Source organism: Sinohyriopsis cumingii, chromosome 9 (genome assembly GCF_028554795.1).
Source record: "Sinohyriopsis cumingii isolate HCF-2022 chromosome 9, ASM2855479v2, whole genome shotgun sequence".
Classification (NCBI taxonomy): Eukaryota; Metazoa; Mollusca; class Bivalvia; order Unionida; family Unionidae; genus Sinohyriopsis; species Sinohyriopsis cumingii.
In genome coordinates, this window is record NC_142969.1 from 55,299,330 (window position 1) to 55,314,045 (window position 14,716).

General features: G+C 34.6%; 1 protein-coding gene across 1 annotated transcript in view; it reads left to right on the top strand.

Moving 5' to 3' along the window:
- The window catches only part of LOC149791850 (transcription activator GLI3-like), a 213,162-nt gene extending 202,345 nt beyond the window's left edge, over positions 1–10,817 (top strand). The window contains exon 19 of the mRNA XM_089970358.1: positions 613–10,817. Within this exon, the coding sequence (XP_089826484.1) occupies positions 613–3,146 (2,534 nt within the window). The 3' untranslated portion in view covers positions 3,147–10,817. The remainder of the gene's footprint in view (positions 1–612) is intronic.
- The last annotated feature ends 3,899 nt before the right edge of the window (positions 10,818–14,716 follow it).

A 14,716-nucleotide genomic window follows, 5' to 3' on the forward strand; every position in this document is an offset into this window, starting at 1 on the left:
GTTAAACTCAGCATGTATCAAAGTACACATTCAAGTCATGTATTTTGTTTTTACTGAGTGTAATCGTTGCTTTAAAATGGAGGAGTTTAGTTAGAAATAAGAGCAGAAAATATAAATGACAATTTTAAATTTAGATTTCACCCAAATAATTATTGATGATACTACAAATTGTAGATGTTAAAAAGTGTTGTTGACCTCTGACCTTTAGATAAGGCTAATAATTTAAATCAATTCGTGTAATTTTAACTTTTCAATTAGCTGTCAATGACCAGAATCAATTACTATATTGCTAAATATCAGTAACTTTTGTTTCTATAACAATAGAAAGTTGCCAAATTATCAATTACTATACATGTATTGTTAAATATCAGTAACCTTTGTTCCTATAACAATAGAAAGTTGCCAAATATCAGTTACTATATTGCTAAATATCTGTGTTTCTATAACAATAGCTTTTAAATCAGCAAAAATTAATTTTATTTGTATTTTAATGCTGCTGCCATCATTGTCATCAGTGATTGTTGTAAACATTATCATGATTATCATCGTTAACTGTTCTTTCCTTCTATATTTCCTTTCTTATATTAATAAAAATGTTTCCTTCAATTACAGGTCGAGATTCTCAGGGAATGTTATTTCCTGGCAGTCGGAGAGATAGTACCACAAGTACACTTAGCTCCTACCTCAGTAGCATGCGGTCAGAAAACAGTCCTTATCTATTTGGAAGTGCATCAAGCCGACGTTCCAGTGAGGCATCACAGATGTCCAATAGATTCAGTATTACAAATTCTCCATATGAGTATGACATCATGGGAAATCGACCGAATATGCTTCATACGAGGCAGTCAAGTGAATCAAGTAGCAATATGAGTAATATTGCAGACCAGCTACAAAAAGCACACCTTGGCAGCCAGACGAATTTAGATGTCCAGTCCCAAAATATGCCACTGCGTAGTCCATCCAGTAAATACCAAAATGAGAGAATTGCTCGCTTTTTAGCAGCAAGGCAAGAGCTTGATGGTGCACGAACTTGTACTCCTTGTAGGACCCCATTACCACATGAAATTCCAAACAGGGAGGTTCGGAGAGCTAGTGACCCAATACGGACTCTTGATCCTAATTTTAGTGCCTTACGGAGACTTCAACGATTTCATAGCTTAAATATGATGAAAGTTCTCCCAGTGCCATCAAATATGAAGAGCTTGCTAAACAAGGCTGGATCTAATAATACATTTAATTCATCAAGGAGTAGCATTGCTACAGACTATAGCCTTGCAGAAGACCAGGAATATGGCTCTCCAGGAGGAGTTAATGAAAGTTTGACGATGGATACAGATAATGAGGCTGCATTGGATGAAAAAATGTTGGAAGATAACGAGGATATGATTATTCCGGATGACATGAGACGCTTCCTAAATGAGCAATATGGAAATCCAGTTTACATCTCAGGGGCTGAAATGGGTGATGGTGAATCAATACACCCATCTCATGGCATGAATCCAAACTTTGTTGAAAACCATTCAGGAAATGGTAACCAGTATTCTAATCAACAAAACTGCCTGCCACCCAATGTCAACATTCAGAATATGCAAATGCAGTCTGGTTTCTATGGTAACCAAAGTGTAAATTCTGATTCCATGTATATGGAAAATAGTCCGACATTTGGACAAGATCAAACAAATTCAGGGACACCTAGTCAAAATAACCAAGACATACAAAGTATGCAGACACAGGGCAGACAAAATATCCAAATGTGGGGTCAAGGATCAAACATTAACAGCTCCCCACAACCTCAGAACCTACCTCCATGGCCCAATGGCCCAAATATGATGTCACTGACCCATGCTGGGAACAATATGACCCCTCAAATGGGCAACCATATGGATCATAGCATTGGACATTGGCAAATGATGCAAAACTATCAGCAAAATTGTGTGATGCCAGCAAATATGCAGCAAAATGTAGACGCGAAAAATGGAAACCGATACAATAACATGCATTTGCCTCACCCACCAATGTTACCAAAAACTGTGCAAAATAATATGCCCCACCCACCAACTAGTATGACACACCCACCACCAAATATGACACACCCCCACACCCCAACCAGTATGCAACACCCACCAACTAGTATGTCTCATCCAACAACCACAGTGTCCCATCTGCCACCTAGCATGTCTCACCCACCAACTAGTATGCCCCATCCACCCACCAGTATGGCTCACTCACCCAATAGTTTGCCTCACCAAAACAGTATGCAACACATGAGCCACCCAACATACACTATGCCCCACCCTCCAAATTTACCACACCCACCTAATATACCCCACCCACCAGATATATCAAAAATTAATTCGAGAAACTCACGACCAGTTCAGATGACACCTCTTGATGAGAAATGCACAAGTCCAGCCATGTTAAACCCCATGCCACCACCACAAGCACCACCAAGAAAGCGAGAAAGTCCACAAGTGCAGGTACCTCATATTAGTCAATCTGAAATCCCACCAGGTGCTAAAGCAGCCAATAGAAACCAAGCCATAATGCAACGTCAACAGCAAATGATGGATGGCCAGGCTGCAATGCATGGCATGCAGATACCTGCAAATGTGCAAGGAAATTTAAGTTATGCTCAAAAAATGCATCGCTATAATCAGGCATATATGATGCAACAACAGCAAATGTATCAGCAACAGTTGATGACTATGCAACAGCAAATGATGTCAGATCGAAGTCCCAATAGTAATGGTAATAACAATTTAGCCCCCTATCCACCTTGTCAAATGTCCGAACAAAGGTCACCTTATAGCAGATATCCAGATCGCTCCCCTGGTTGTAATCAGGTGTCAAGCTCAACTGACTGCAATGAAACCAATGAAACTCAGGCACCTCCTATTGAAGATTTCATGGATAACTTGAATTCTATATCAACAGAGAATTTTATGGACAATATTACTTCAATTTCACAAGAAAATCTGAATCCAGCAGTGTACAGTCCAACTGCAGCAAGTCAGCGATCTGGATCACAGGTCTCCTCACGATACAATACTGCATTGATGAGTACGAATAATATGGTCATTAATGATATGAGCTCAGTGCTAACACAACTTGCTGAAGAGAACAGATACCTACAAATGAAGCGGTGAAGTCATGATACCATGTGTATTAAGTACAGTAACTGTAACAATACCAAGCAAAGTCATGACAACATGACTGTGTGATGTATTTCGAAGATCATTGCTATCAAATTGAATGGAGGGGAAATATATTATCTTTCAAAGAAATCAAAGTGTAAAAGACTGTGCTTCTGTTTTTTCAATTTAGTTCTTGGGTGAAAAGGATAATTTGTCTGAGGATTTCCAAGGCAGTGAACACAGGCAAACTTTGTGCAGGAAGGAAAATGGGTTTTTAATTAAATAAGAAAAAGGATATTAGGCAGAGTTTGGATAATGTTAACTACATCCATGTTACCAAAGATTCGTGTTGGCATATAAGGATACAGTCAACAGTACAAGAGATTCATTTTGGTGTAGAAAGAAATAGTCACCATTACCAGAGATTTATGTCCATATGGAAGGATATAGTTGACATTACCAGAGATTCATTTTGGCATAGAAGGATATAGTCAACATTACCAGAGATTCATATCTGCATGGAAGGATATAGCTGACATTACCAGAGATTCATTTTGGCAGAGAAAGATATAGTCAACATTACCAGAGATTCATATCTGCATGGAAGGATATAGTTGACATTACCAGAGATTCATGTCTGCATGGAAGGATATAGTTGACATTACCAGAGATTCATTTTGGCATAGAAAGATATAGTCAACATTACCAGAGATGGAAGTCCACAGGGAAGGATATAGTTGACATTACCATCGATTAGTGTCAGCATAGAAAGATATAGTCAACATTATTAAAGATTCAATATTACTAAGATTATATAGTCTACATTACCAGAGATTCATCTGTTAAGGGATGATGTAGTCTGTATTAATAGTGATTCAGTCCAAATTGGAATGATATCTATATTCCCAAAGATTCATTATCATAAAGAATTATGTAGTCTACATTACCAGAGATTCAGCTCTGTTAGGGATGATGTAGTCTATATTACCAGAGATTCTTTATCACTAATGATTACAGTCAACTCTTTGGAATGTGATCTATTAAATTGCCTGAGATTCAATACCACATGGAATTATTTAGTCTAGATTATGTGAGATTCAACTCTTTCAGGAATGATGCAGTCTTTATTGCCAGGGATTTGATACCACAAGGGATTATGCAGTATACGTTACCAGAGATTCAGTTCTACATCTGATGATGTAGTCTGTATTACCAGATATTCAGTTCTACATGGAATAGTCTGTTTCTTGAGATTAAGTTTTACTTTGGATGCTGTTTATTGCAATACCATTGATTCTATTCTAATAGTGTTGATGTTACCAACAATTGAACTTGGTTTGAAGTCCGCAATACTGTTCTGTTTGGAGATTTACGTTACAATGCTGAATTCAGATATTTTAAATAAATTTGATCTCTTTGTCATGTGCAACGAAAGCTCCAACGGGTCAATTTGTAGCATTTATGTTCATCTACGATTTCAATGTGTCCATGATATGTTAGTAAATATATGATTCATTTTCAAGAGTAATGCTCGTGAAGCTGTTATTTTTTAGAATTTGTATGCTCAAGATCCGGTTGATTCTTATAGATGCTTGATATTTGAAATTGATTTGCATGAGATTGTGTTTGTTTTGTATTTTATACAAGTTGAAAGAATTTTACATTACACTATCAGAGAGCTGAAATTGGTGCATTTTGTTTACATTTCATTTGATACTCATGTGACATGATAATTGTAGATAACTTGAATGTCATAGGCATCATAACATTGGTGAAAAATGTAATATTGAAAATTAAAGTCACACATTTTGACTGCACATGTATGTATAATTTGTTTAACTCGAGTTTTTCAAAATAATTATTGTTGTAACATTGTACATTTATCCTTACATTTGAATTATGCTCATATAACTTTCATACTATTTTTTACCTAAATATAAATTTATCAAATTCATATATTTATCTTAATGAAACTTTAAGGAAGTTAATTTTTCATTAAATTAGTCCAATAGTGCTTTAAAACTGCATTTACTTCCAGCTTTTACAGTTTTAGTGTAGGGGCCTTAACTCTTGTTTAATAAAAGGCCTTAACTCTTGGTGCTGAAGAATTTATAAATGTACAAAGGACTTTGGATTCTATATTGGTGCATGTTTTATGCTATTAAGTCATCCAGTATGTAAAAGTCTTAGTGTCAGAGTATCTTACTGGATGTCAACAACATTGTTACATAATATATACATAGAGATTGCATATTGAAAATGTGATTTGAAACTTTGTGCAGTCACAGTAGGGTAATTTTAACCATGAATTACTAGCTTAAGGAAAATTTACTAAGTTTCATATAATGCAGACCGTGCAGTGTAAATATTTGTTACACTTTGTTTTATTTCTTCATTTTATACATGGCTATTTTTCAAGAGTATTGTTGTTTTGACTGGTTTATTGTATAGTACTTTTATTTCTTGTTTTCTGTAAAACAGAAAAAAGGAAATTAGATGCAGGTTGTCAGCCTAATAAACCTGAAGCAGATTCAGTTACATATCTTGGCATGATAATTATGCTCTGCTGTGTGTCCGAGTCAAACAATTCTGTTGTGATATGACAATCTTTCATGTGAAATTCAGCATTTTAGCATATTTGATGCTGTTTTGGACAAATTTTACAGAAATCTGTTTAAACTTAAAGTGATGAAAACCACTTGACCTCTCAAAATAGCCATTTTTGTTTTCAAGCTTATCCAATTATAAAATCTTTTTGCATACTACACTGGCTGCTTGTTTAGCTTACAAAACTTCAGTAAAATCCTTTAAACAGCCTACAAGAAGACGAAATGATAGAAGTTTTATAATGGACAAACAGGCTGTGACAACACAGACAGTCAGAATTCCCATGGGCTTTGTTGAAGTGTGTAGATACTTAAAAACCAACAATATTCATCCTTTCAAAACAGATACTGTGACATTTCTTGTAAATGAAAATTTATTGGTGACTTGGTACATATTGCATTGTGATAAAAATGTTTAACTTCGTTCTTGAATATTACCCTCAATATGATGGTAATTGGAGGAAGTGAATCTCATTTTGTGTCATTTTTGTGAATCTCGTTTTAAATCATGGTTTTTTCTGTAAAACCTGTATATAGTAAATCAAGGGCTTGAAAATTTATAGATAAAAGTTATAATTGCCTGGAATACAGTTTTTTCACGAACTTGCATAAAATCAAAATTATTTCTTCATATAGAAATTTGTGTATGAAACATTTCTTTTTACTTTCCCAGCACAATTATTACCTTTCTCCAGGCTTGTCAACAAGGGGTTTTCCAGCTCTGCACTTCACAGACTGGTTCTTGACTAAATTCTTTACAGACATCATTATGAATCCCATTCTGCATAGTAGAATCGTAAACCAGAAGTCAACATGTCCTTTGCTCTGTCTCAAGTGCTTGGCCAAAAATCAAAGAACTTTAAAGTATTCATTGTCCAGTTTTGGATTCACTTTTGTATAAATCTAATTGCATTTAATGTCAAGTTATAAAAAATTTCTAGAGCTGCTTATAAAACACATGTACCCAAATTTTTTTTAAATATATGCTATCTTGATGTAACCATTAGAGTTTACTAAGTCAGTTAAAATTATTGTCTCATAGGAAGTGCAGTTCTCTTTATTGACTGTACTTTATACAGAAAAACAAACAACATGAACACCTCAAACAACTTTGTTACAGAAAGTGCTTTATTGACAATTATTCTCTTTGTATTTGACCATTAAACAGCCAGTTGCTCCCCCCTCCATTTTGTAAATGTCCAGCAGGGACAGCATCACTTAGTTTTTGGAGGTTCTTTGGTAATTTGTACTCTCATTTATAGTATGCTTTTGGACCCCAATATGCTTGGGTTATTGAGGAGAGGTGTACTTTGCAAATTTACTTTTATTCATGGTTAAAAAAATCAGATTTTTTGGGTACCTTCAAACCACAAATGGGAAGACCCAGCAAAAATGTAATCATCATAAGTACACTTTTTGGAAAGAAATTTTGTACCCTACAAAATGTTTTGTTCCAAAACCACAAATTGTACCTTCAAAATAAATGAATTCACAATATTTTAGTCAAACTTGCTTCTGACCATTTCTCACATAGTTTTTGTTTCATTTTATCTCAGATGGTTCCATACCAGATCTTGTGTAATGGCCTATCATCCATCACTCAGTTCATTATCACAGGTTTGTTTTCACCACTCCTAAACTACTGTTGGTGGGTGTGGGTGTGTGTGCCTGAAACTTTACATTTATAATTAACACAGGGTCTATTTTGTTCCAAAATGTATATGGCACCTCTTGAACATCCAGTATATCTGCCTTAAAAACCTGATCCCAACTCTTCATGAATGGATTGATGTGGAATTCTCACTAAGTCTACTTATCCATCCAAAATAAAAATAGGGCTGATCAGACCTCCAACATGGCCACAGTTTGTAAGGTCAAGTATTGATTTTTAACTGGTCTGGCTTGTGAGCATGAGAACAGATGCAAGATGAATTGACTTTTATCTATGTGAGTTTTAGAAGAATGCTTTAAAAAATACCAGTTAAAAAGGCCATTCTCCCATAAAATTAATTATAAATTTGACCAAACTTCACATGTGGGTATATTTTGAGAGAGTCTGAGACAAGTTAAATGGTCTTCTATGCATTAAATCAGGTTTGAGGGCAAAGGTGGGATGAGTAAAAGGACATAAGAAATGGACTTCTTGTGGAGGTCTGGAAATTGGTCTCAGACAGTACAACAGCATCAGTCTCTTAAAGAGATTGTTTTGTTTTTAATTTCTCAGATTATCAGTTCTGTTTTCTCATATATCAGTGATATTCATGCGATACCACGATAATACTCTGTTGTGAAGAGATATTCTAAATTATGTTTTTACCTTAATCTCAATTGGTTTTTATCAAGTTATGCATTTGTAAAATATTTTATTGGTAATTGTTAACTTTAACAACACTGTTTACATTAGTGCAGCATGGTTTGTTTTTCTTTACTTTGTATTTGATATTTGCATAAATTTTATACAATTAGAATGTTAGTGTTACAGATTTTGTACAGTTTTAATTCAAAAACAGATTTTTATAACTAAATTTGAAGCAAAATTAGTAATGCATCGAACAGAAGGAAGCATTAATGCTCATAAAAGAAATATTCTTTTAGCATGAAATGCAGAAATTTATTTTAAGTCATTGCTCAGACAGCTGTAAAATAGATATATGAAAGTGTCTAGTGAAAAGTGAGAGATGTAAGTAATATGGAAGCTGCAAGAAAATATTTTGACTCAGTTAGATTAGTTTCAAAAGCTTGAGGAAGAATGGTACTCCATATTCAATTTAAAACCTATTACATGTAGTAATTATTATTTGCATTTATTTTTGGCTGGAATGCAAAGCAGTTTCAGCTTATATGATTATGTCTGTCAATCCATCAGTACTGATGTCAGGATTTGTGTATATGTCATTTTCTAAGTCACATGAATTAGTGTGTAAAACATGTTTCATGAATTCTAGAAACAACAATGCAAACTCAGCCACTGTGACCTATATATTTTGGTTAGCAATTAAACTTCTTGTTTTGGTTTGAAAGTTTTATCAAGTTTTTGCAGTGTCAAGGCAGTGTAGTCTTATATGCTGAATTTTAAACATTTTATTGTCATATCCCACCAAATCGGAACCTAACTTATGTTTTAATTTTACATTTATAAATATTATTTGAATTAAGTGGCTTACTTTTTGTAATTGTTTTGTGTGAAATAGATTATCGGTGCAAACAAAGTTCATATGAAAGTTGTACTATTTTTATATCCACATTAAAAACATAAGTGCATTTTTCCCCCTCATCTTCTTTTTGTTGTTGAAGTAATATACATTTCATCACAGAACATGACCGTTGCTACATTCTCCAATATGGGGTTTACTTTTAGCGTTGGACAACAGCTGCTATGTCACAGTCTGGTAATGATGGTATGTACTGATCAGATGTTGGTCAAATGTGGCATAGTGGATATTGTTGAAACAAGATATATTTCATCACAAAAATAGACCTGACAAGTCAGACCTTACATTTGTTTCATTTTGCATATCCATCAGCACTTGTTTGCATTTGACACTGACAATAAGAACTAATGAATATACTCACTTATAAATCAAATCAAACTGTGAACAAAGATCCTGATCTGCCATAGCATAATGCACCTGCAGATCAGGGTCTATGTTGTTTGTTCTACTGATTACTACTTACCAACTGCACAGACCCATATCTGTCAGTGCATTATATGATGGCAAATCTGGGTCTGTGTCAGTTTGACCTATCTTATAAGCAAGTATATATGGTACATCACATTCTACTGATGATGGTATGTACATTTGCTGTTGATCAAAATACAGCATAGTGCATCAGTCAAATATTAAAAAACTTCTACTTTATTCGAGCTGTTAGCTATTAGTGTGAAGGTCAAAGACAAAAATCAAAAATTGCTATTTACCCTTTATCAGATATCATGAAATGTAAACCTGTAAGTCATGATATTTTGCAGATTTTCCGGAGAATCTACATATATCTAATGACTGAAATATTATATTCATGCTTGTGTGAGCAAATGACATTAGGGTATTTCATACATTTTTATATTTGTTTTAAGGTGGCACTCTACAGGTTATTTCATTTGAGTCTCTGGCAACATAACCTCCACATCCAGTTCTGTACTCAAGCAAAACTTTACCTCATGATTAATCTGTACTCAAGTTTTATTTAAATATATACTCAACTTTTGTCAGGGATTTATTAAAAGCTAGAAAGCAAGGAATTTGTTGAAATGTCTTGGAAAGCCACATAACTTAGTTAATGTGTAATCTGAAGGTCATGAGTTTAATCCCTGCTCAACCGCTCCAAGTCAGATGCCATAGTTCTCATTGGGAATGTTAATTAGTTTCCATTTCCTTGGCATAGCCAATAATATCTTGAAAGTGCAATTAAAATTAAGCCAATGAATACTCATTGCTTTGAAAAGTAGGTCACACTGAATACACTTGACATGTCCTAGTGACCCAGTTCATATTCTGCTCCAAAGGGCCAGATTTCCCTATTGTGTCAACAAATGTGGAGAAGATTATTTTTCAAGACATGGATTGCAAAGTTTCTCAGCAAAAAATAATGCAGAATCTGAATGCTGCATCTACAGTATGACTAATATGATATATGAATTGATCATGTCAAGTGAATGAAGTCAGGTAGAAAGTACTTTTTAATACATAAACATGGTAAAAAACTTGGGAAAACTCTTTCGAGTGGCTGACAAAATATATTCCTCGGAACTTCTGCTGATATTTTGGCTCACCGGTTTCATTTATACTGATTTACCATTTAAGATGGTAAGTAATAATGATGTCATTTGTGAGATATCTTGGAAATATTTTAATTATTACAGCAATTTCAAATTCTCATTAAAAACCCTTTTGCTGTTCTTTCATAAATATGTACATGCTTCATATAAAATGTTCTCACCAAGGACTAGCCAAGCTAGTTGCACATATCCGCTGTTTTACCATTGTATATACAAATTAGATTCATATCAAATTATGTTGTACTAAGGAATCTCAGTCTGTAGCATTTAGAATTGTACAAAATAAAATTTAATAAGACATGCTGAGTCTTTTATTTTTTCTCCTTGAAAGCAAAATTCTATTTTGAAACAAAACTCATTAGATTGTCAATTTTCATTAACAGTTGATACAGTGTATTAATATTATTTGATACATTGTATTTATAACACTCAATACAGTGTGTTTATAACACTCAATACATTGTATTTATAACACTCAGTACATTGTATTTATAACACTCAATACAGTGTGTTTATAACACTTGATACAGTGTTTAAAACAGCTCATACAGTATATTCATAACATTTTATAAATTGTATTATAACACTTGATAAAGTATGTATAACAGTTAATACAACGTATTCATAACATGACACATTACAGTTGATACAATGTATTCATAACAGTTTATTCACTGTGTTTGTTACACTTGATAAATATTTATAACAGTTTTTATAACAGCTCATATATTGTGTTTACAATACTTGATACAGTGTTTATAACAGTTGATACTATGTATTTATACAGCTGATAAGTGTATTTATTAGAGTTGATACAGTGTTTATAACAGTTGATACAGTGTTTATAACAGTTGATACAGTGTATTCATTTCTTATCACGGTTCTCAGTTTCAATGCAGAGCTCAAGTAAAGCAACATATCAGACTTGTCACCTGGTCAAATCAGCTAAACCCACAAAAAATTTAATTGCTAGAATTGTGAAAAAAATAATTAAATTTAGGGCATTCAGTCCAAAGTTGTCAGCATATTTTTCCTGCCATAACGTTTATGGTTTATGATTGTGCATTCAATAAACATAAACTGTTTATAGTTCCAGATGTTCTGACCACATTTGAAATGACAACCAGCTCACTGTGAGAACAGTCACTAAAATAGAGCCATTTAATCAAATCCACCCTAAATTAGTTTTGGTCATTAAGCTGTTATTGTCATTATGACCATGTCTCATTGCATAAGTTTTAGTTTTTGCCATGTTCACAAAATATGGAATTTTTAAAAAAGCATTTAGTTCCAAACTGGGAAATAAATTACCCAATTTATTAGATTCTTACTTTTGAACCCTGCATTTGTATTTCAGTACATGGATGGAGATATGAATATATTTTGTTGATCCTTTTTTGTTGCATCGTAAAGTTTGTAGGAAGCACAAAATCCCCCCAAAATCAGCACCTTGAGAATAAAAGTGGATTCTTAGTATTGACAGATTAGAATTTGAGAGCATTTGGTTGAGTCAGATGGGACCATCTACTTAGGATGATAAGAATTTATTAGTGGCCATAGGACCAACTAGACATCACAAGTCCTTCAGTAAAAAAAAACCCATATCAAGACGATCATTCCAGAGTAGAGGTAACAAGATTTTAAAGATGTGTGTCACCATCAGATCAGTACTGTTTTCACTTAGCTAAATATCATAAGAAATTTTTGAATGAAAACCCTGTGTCAAAATACCATCCATTTAGGAGCACAGGTAAGATTTTTAAGCTGCAGTGGTCATACATGTATTTTTGAGGGGCACCATCTTCATTTAGGACCAACTAGATGTCATAAGAAGTCTTTTAATGGACACTTTCAGGTTGAAATAACCATTTGTTAAGGAGGAGTAGCCATAATAAGATTTTCATGATGGCCATTCTGGCAGCCATACTGGATGTCAGATTAACACCATTATGATTTAGAACGAAGTAGATGTACCAAATCTTTTAACGAAAATCCTGTGTCGAGAGGACCACCCATTCAGGTATAGCGATAAGATTTTCACAATGTCAGACAAGGATGCCCAAGGGTCACCGCTTTTAGCTCCACTGGTTATAGACCAAAAGAGTTTTCAGATGGTCTATTGTCTATCATCGTCCATCTGTTACTACAATTTTTTTTATCACTACTCCTCCTAAACTACTTTGATGATTGTTATGAAACTTTACACATACATTCATCCCATGATCTAGTTGGTCTTACATAAAACTATTGCATTTTGGACAACAAATATCGCCACCACAAAGGCCATCTTGAAAATCTTGTTACTACTACTCACCCCATGTTTTCATTAAAACACTTTGTGTGTCTGATTGATCCAAAAATAAAATGTTGTCTTTCTGAGCTTTATTCAGAAGACTTCTTATGTCTAGTCACATGAGGTTTCACTCAAAGAGATCATACAGCATCTACTTGATCCTATATGAAAACTGGCATGATTTGACATCCAGTACGGCCACCATTGCAGCCATCTTGTAAATCTTGTTCTTGCTAGATGGAGGGTCATATGGACATAAGGTTTTCACACCAAACAACATCCTGCGATGTCTAGCTGATCCTAGATAAAAATGGTACCAATGTGGTGGTCATGGCTGCTATCTTAAAAATCTTATAATAGTTACCTTTCCATACTGACATTGTTTTTTTTTTCTTTTTTAAAGTCTTCTTATGATGTTTAGTTGGTCTTTGCAGCCATTTTGAAAACCTTGTTATGCCGCTGGTCCAACATGGAAAGTATTGTCAACATGGGAGTTTTCTTCTGGAGACTTCTTAGAATGAGCCTAAAGAATAATATGGTGCTAATCTGCTGTCCAATACAGACACCATAGTGACCATCTGGACAATTACTTCCATGACTGGGTGGTCATATTCACATGGGATTTTAATCAAATGATGTTTGCTTGGTCCAAAATGAAAATGTCAGTCATCTTACATCTTACATTTAATATGGCCATCATTGTGCCTGTGCCTAATTTGAAACTTGTCATTGTTGAAAAAGATCAGGTTTCAACGCTCAGCAGTTAAAAAGACGAAATGGACTCATATTGATTTCATGGAAATTCTTTTCAGTAAGTTGAGTGTTTGTTCCTTCAAGAGACTCTTGTTATTTGGAATCAGCTACAAATCAACAGAAATCATTTAGTGAATACTCTCTGTCGATATAAACATCCAAGGAGATATTATTTTCAGGCTGGCCACTATGTCAAGCATATTGAATTTCATATCGGAATCATTGTTTTGTACCCCTTCAATGTCCTAGAGGCTAGCATATGCCTCAGGTGTGGTAGGTCACAAGTTCGAACCCTGGCCAAGTCATAAAAAAGGCTTAAAAACATGGTACAGGCAGCTGCCTCACTTGGTGCTCAGTATTAAGAGGTTAGTGTTAGGACTGGTCGGCCTGGTTTCAGGATGGGACTGAATGGGACATGATACTGCATGTCTGTGGCATGATGCCCCATAGTGCTAGAAATCACTATAAACTGTCACTCTGCTGACATCAGTTTGAAAGTGATATGACTGAACCTTTTTTAAACCTATGTTAAAAATCCAAGACACACACACACATTATTATTTGGTACCATCTAGACTTTTTGTGAAGAGTCCATGACCATCTGTTCAGGTGTAACATCGATCACTAGATTTTCAAGAAACCCATGTTAATATGACCATCAGTTCAGGAGAAATGGCAATCATAAAATTTTCACGATGCTGGATGTCCAACTGAAAGTTTTATTTCTGACCAACCCAACACTGGATGGCTATGTTTAGTTTGGTGGTGATGTGCACAGTAGTTTAGGAGAAGTAGTGATAAAAAATGTACGCTAACCGATGACAGATGATGGGCAACAATTGAAAGGCCAATATAAGCTCTTCTGGTCAAGTAGTTGTTGTTGTAGGGTTTAATGCCATTTTTCAGCACATGCTAGGCTATACATGGCAGCCAGTATTAATGGTGGAGGAAGAACCTGGGAAAACCCCAGAAAGAACCACTGACCCAATAGAAGCAACTGGCAAGCTTTCTCACATACCCACATTAGCCAAATCCGAGAATCAAACCCACACAAACAGAGGTGAGATAGCAGTGATCTGTAACAGAGAGTAATTTAGACCACTTGGCCACTCGGGGGCTCCTTCTGGTCAAGTAGAGTAAATAAACTGCATTT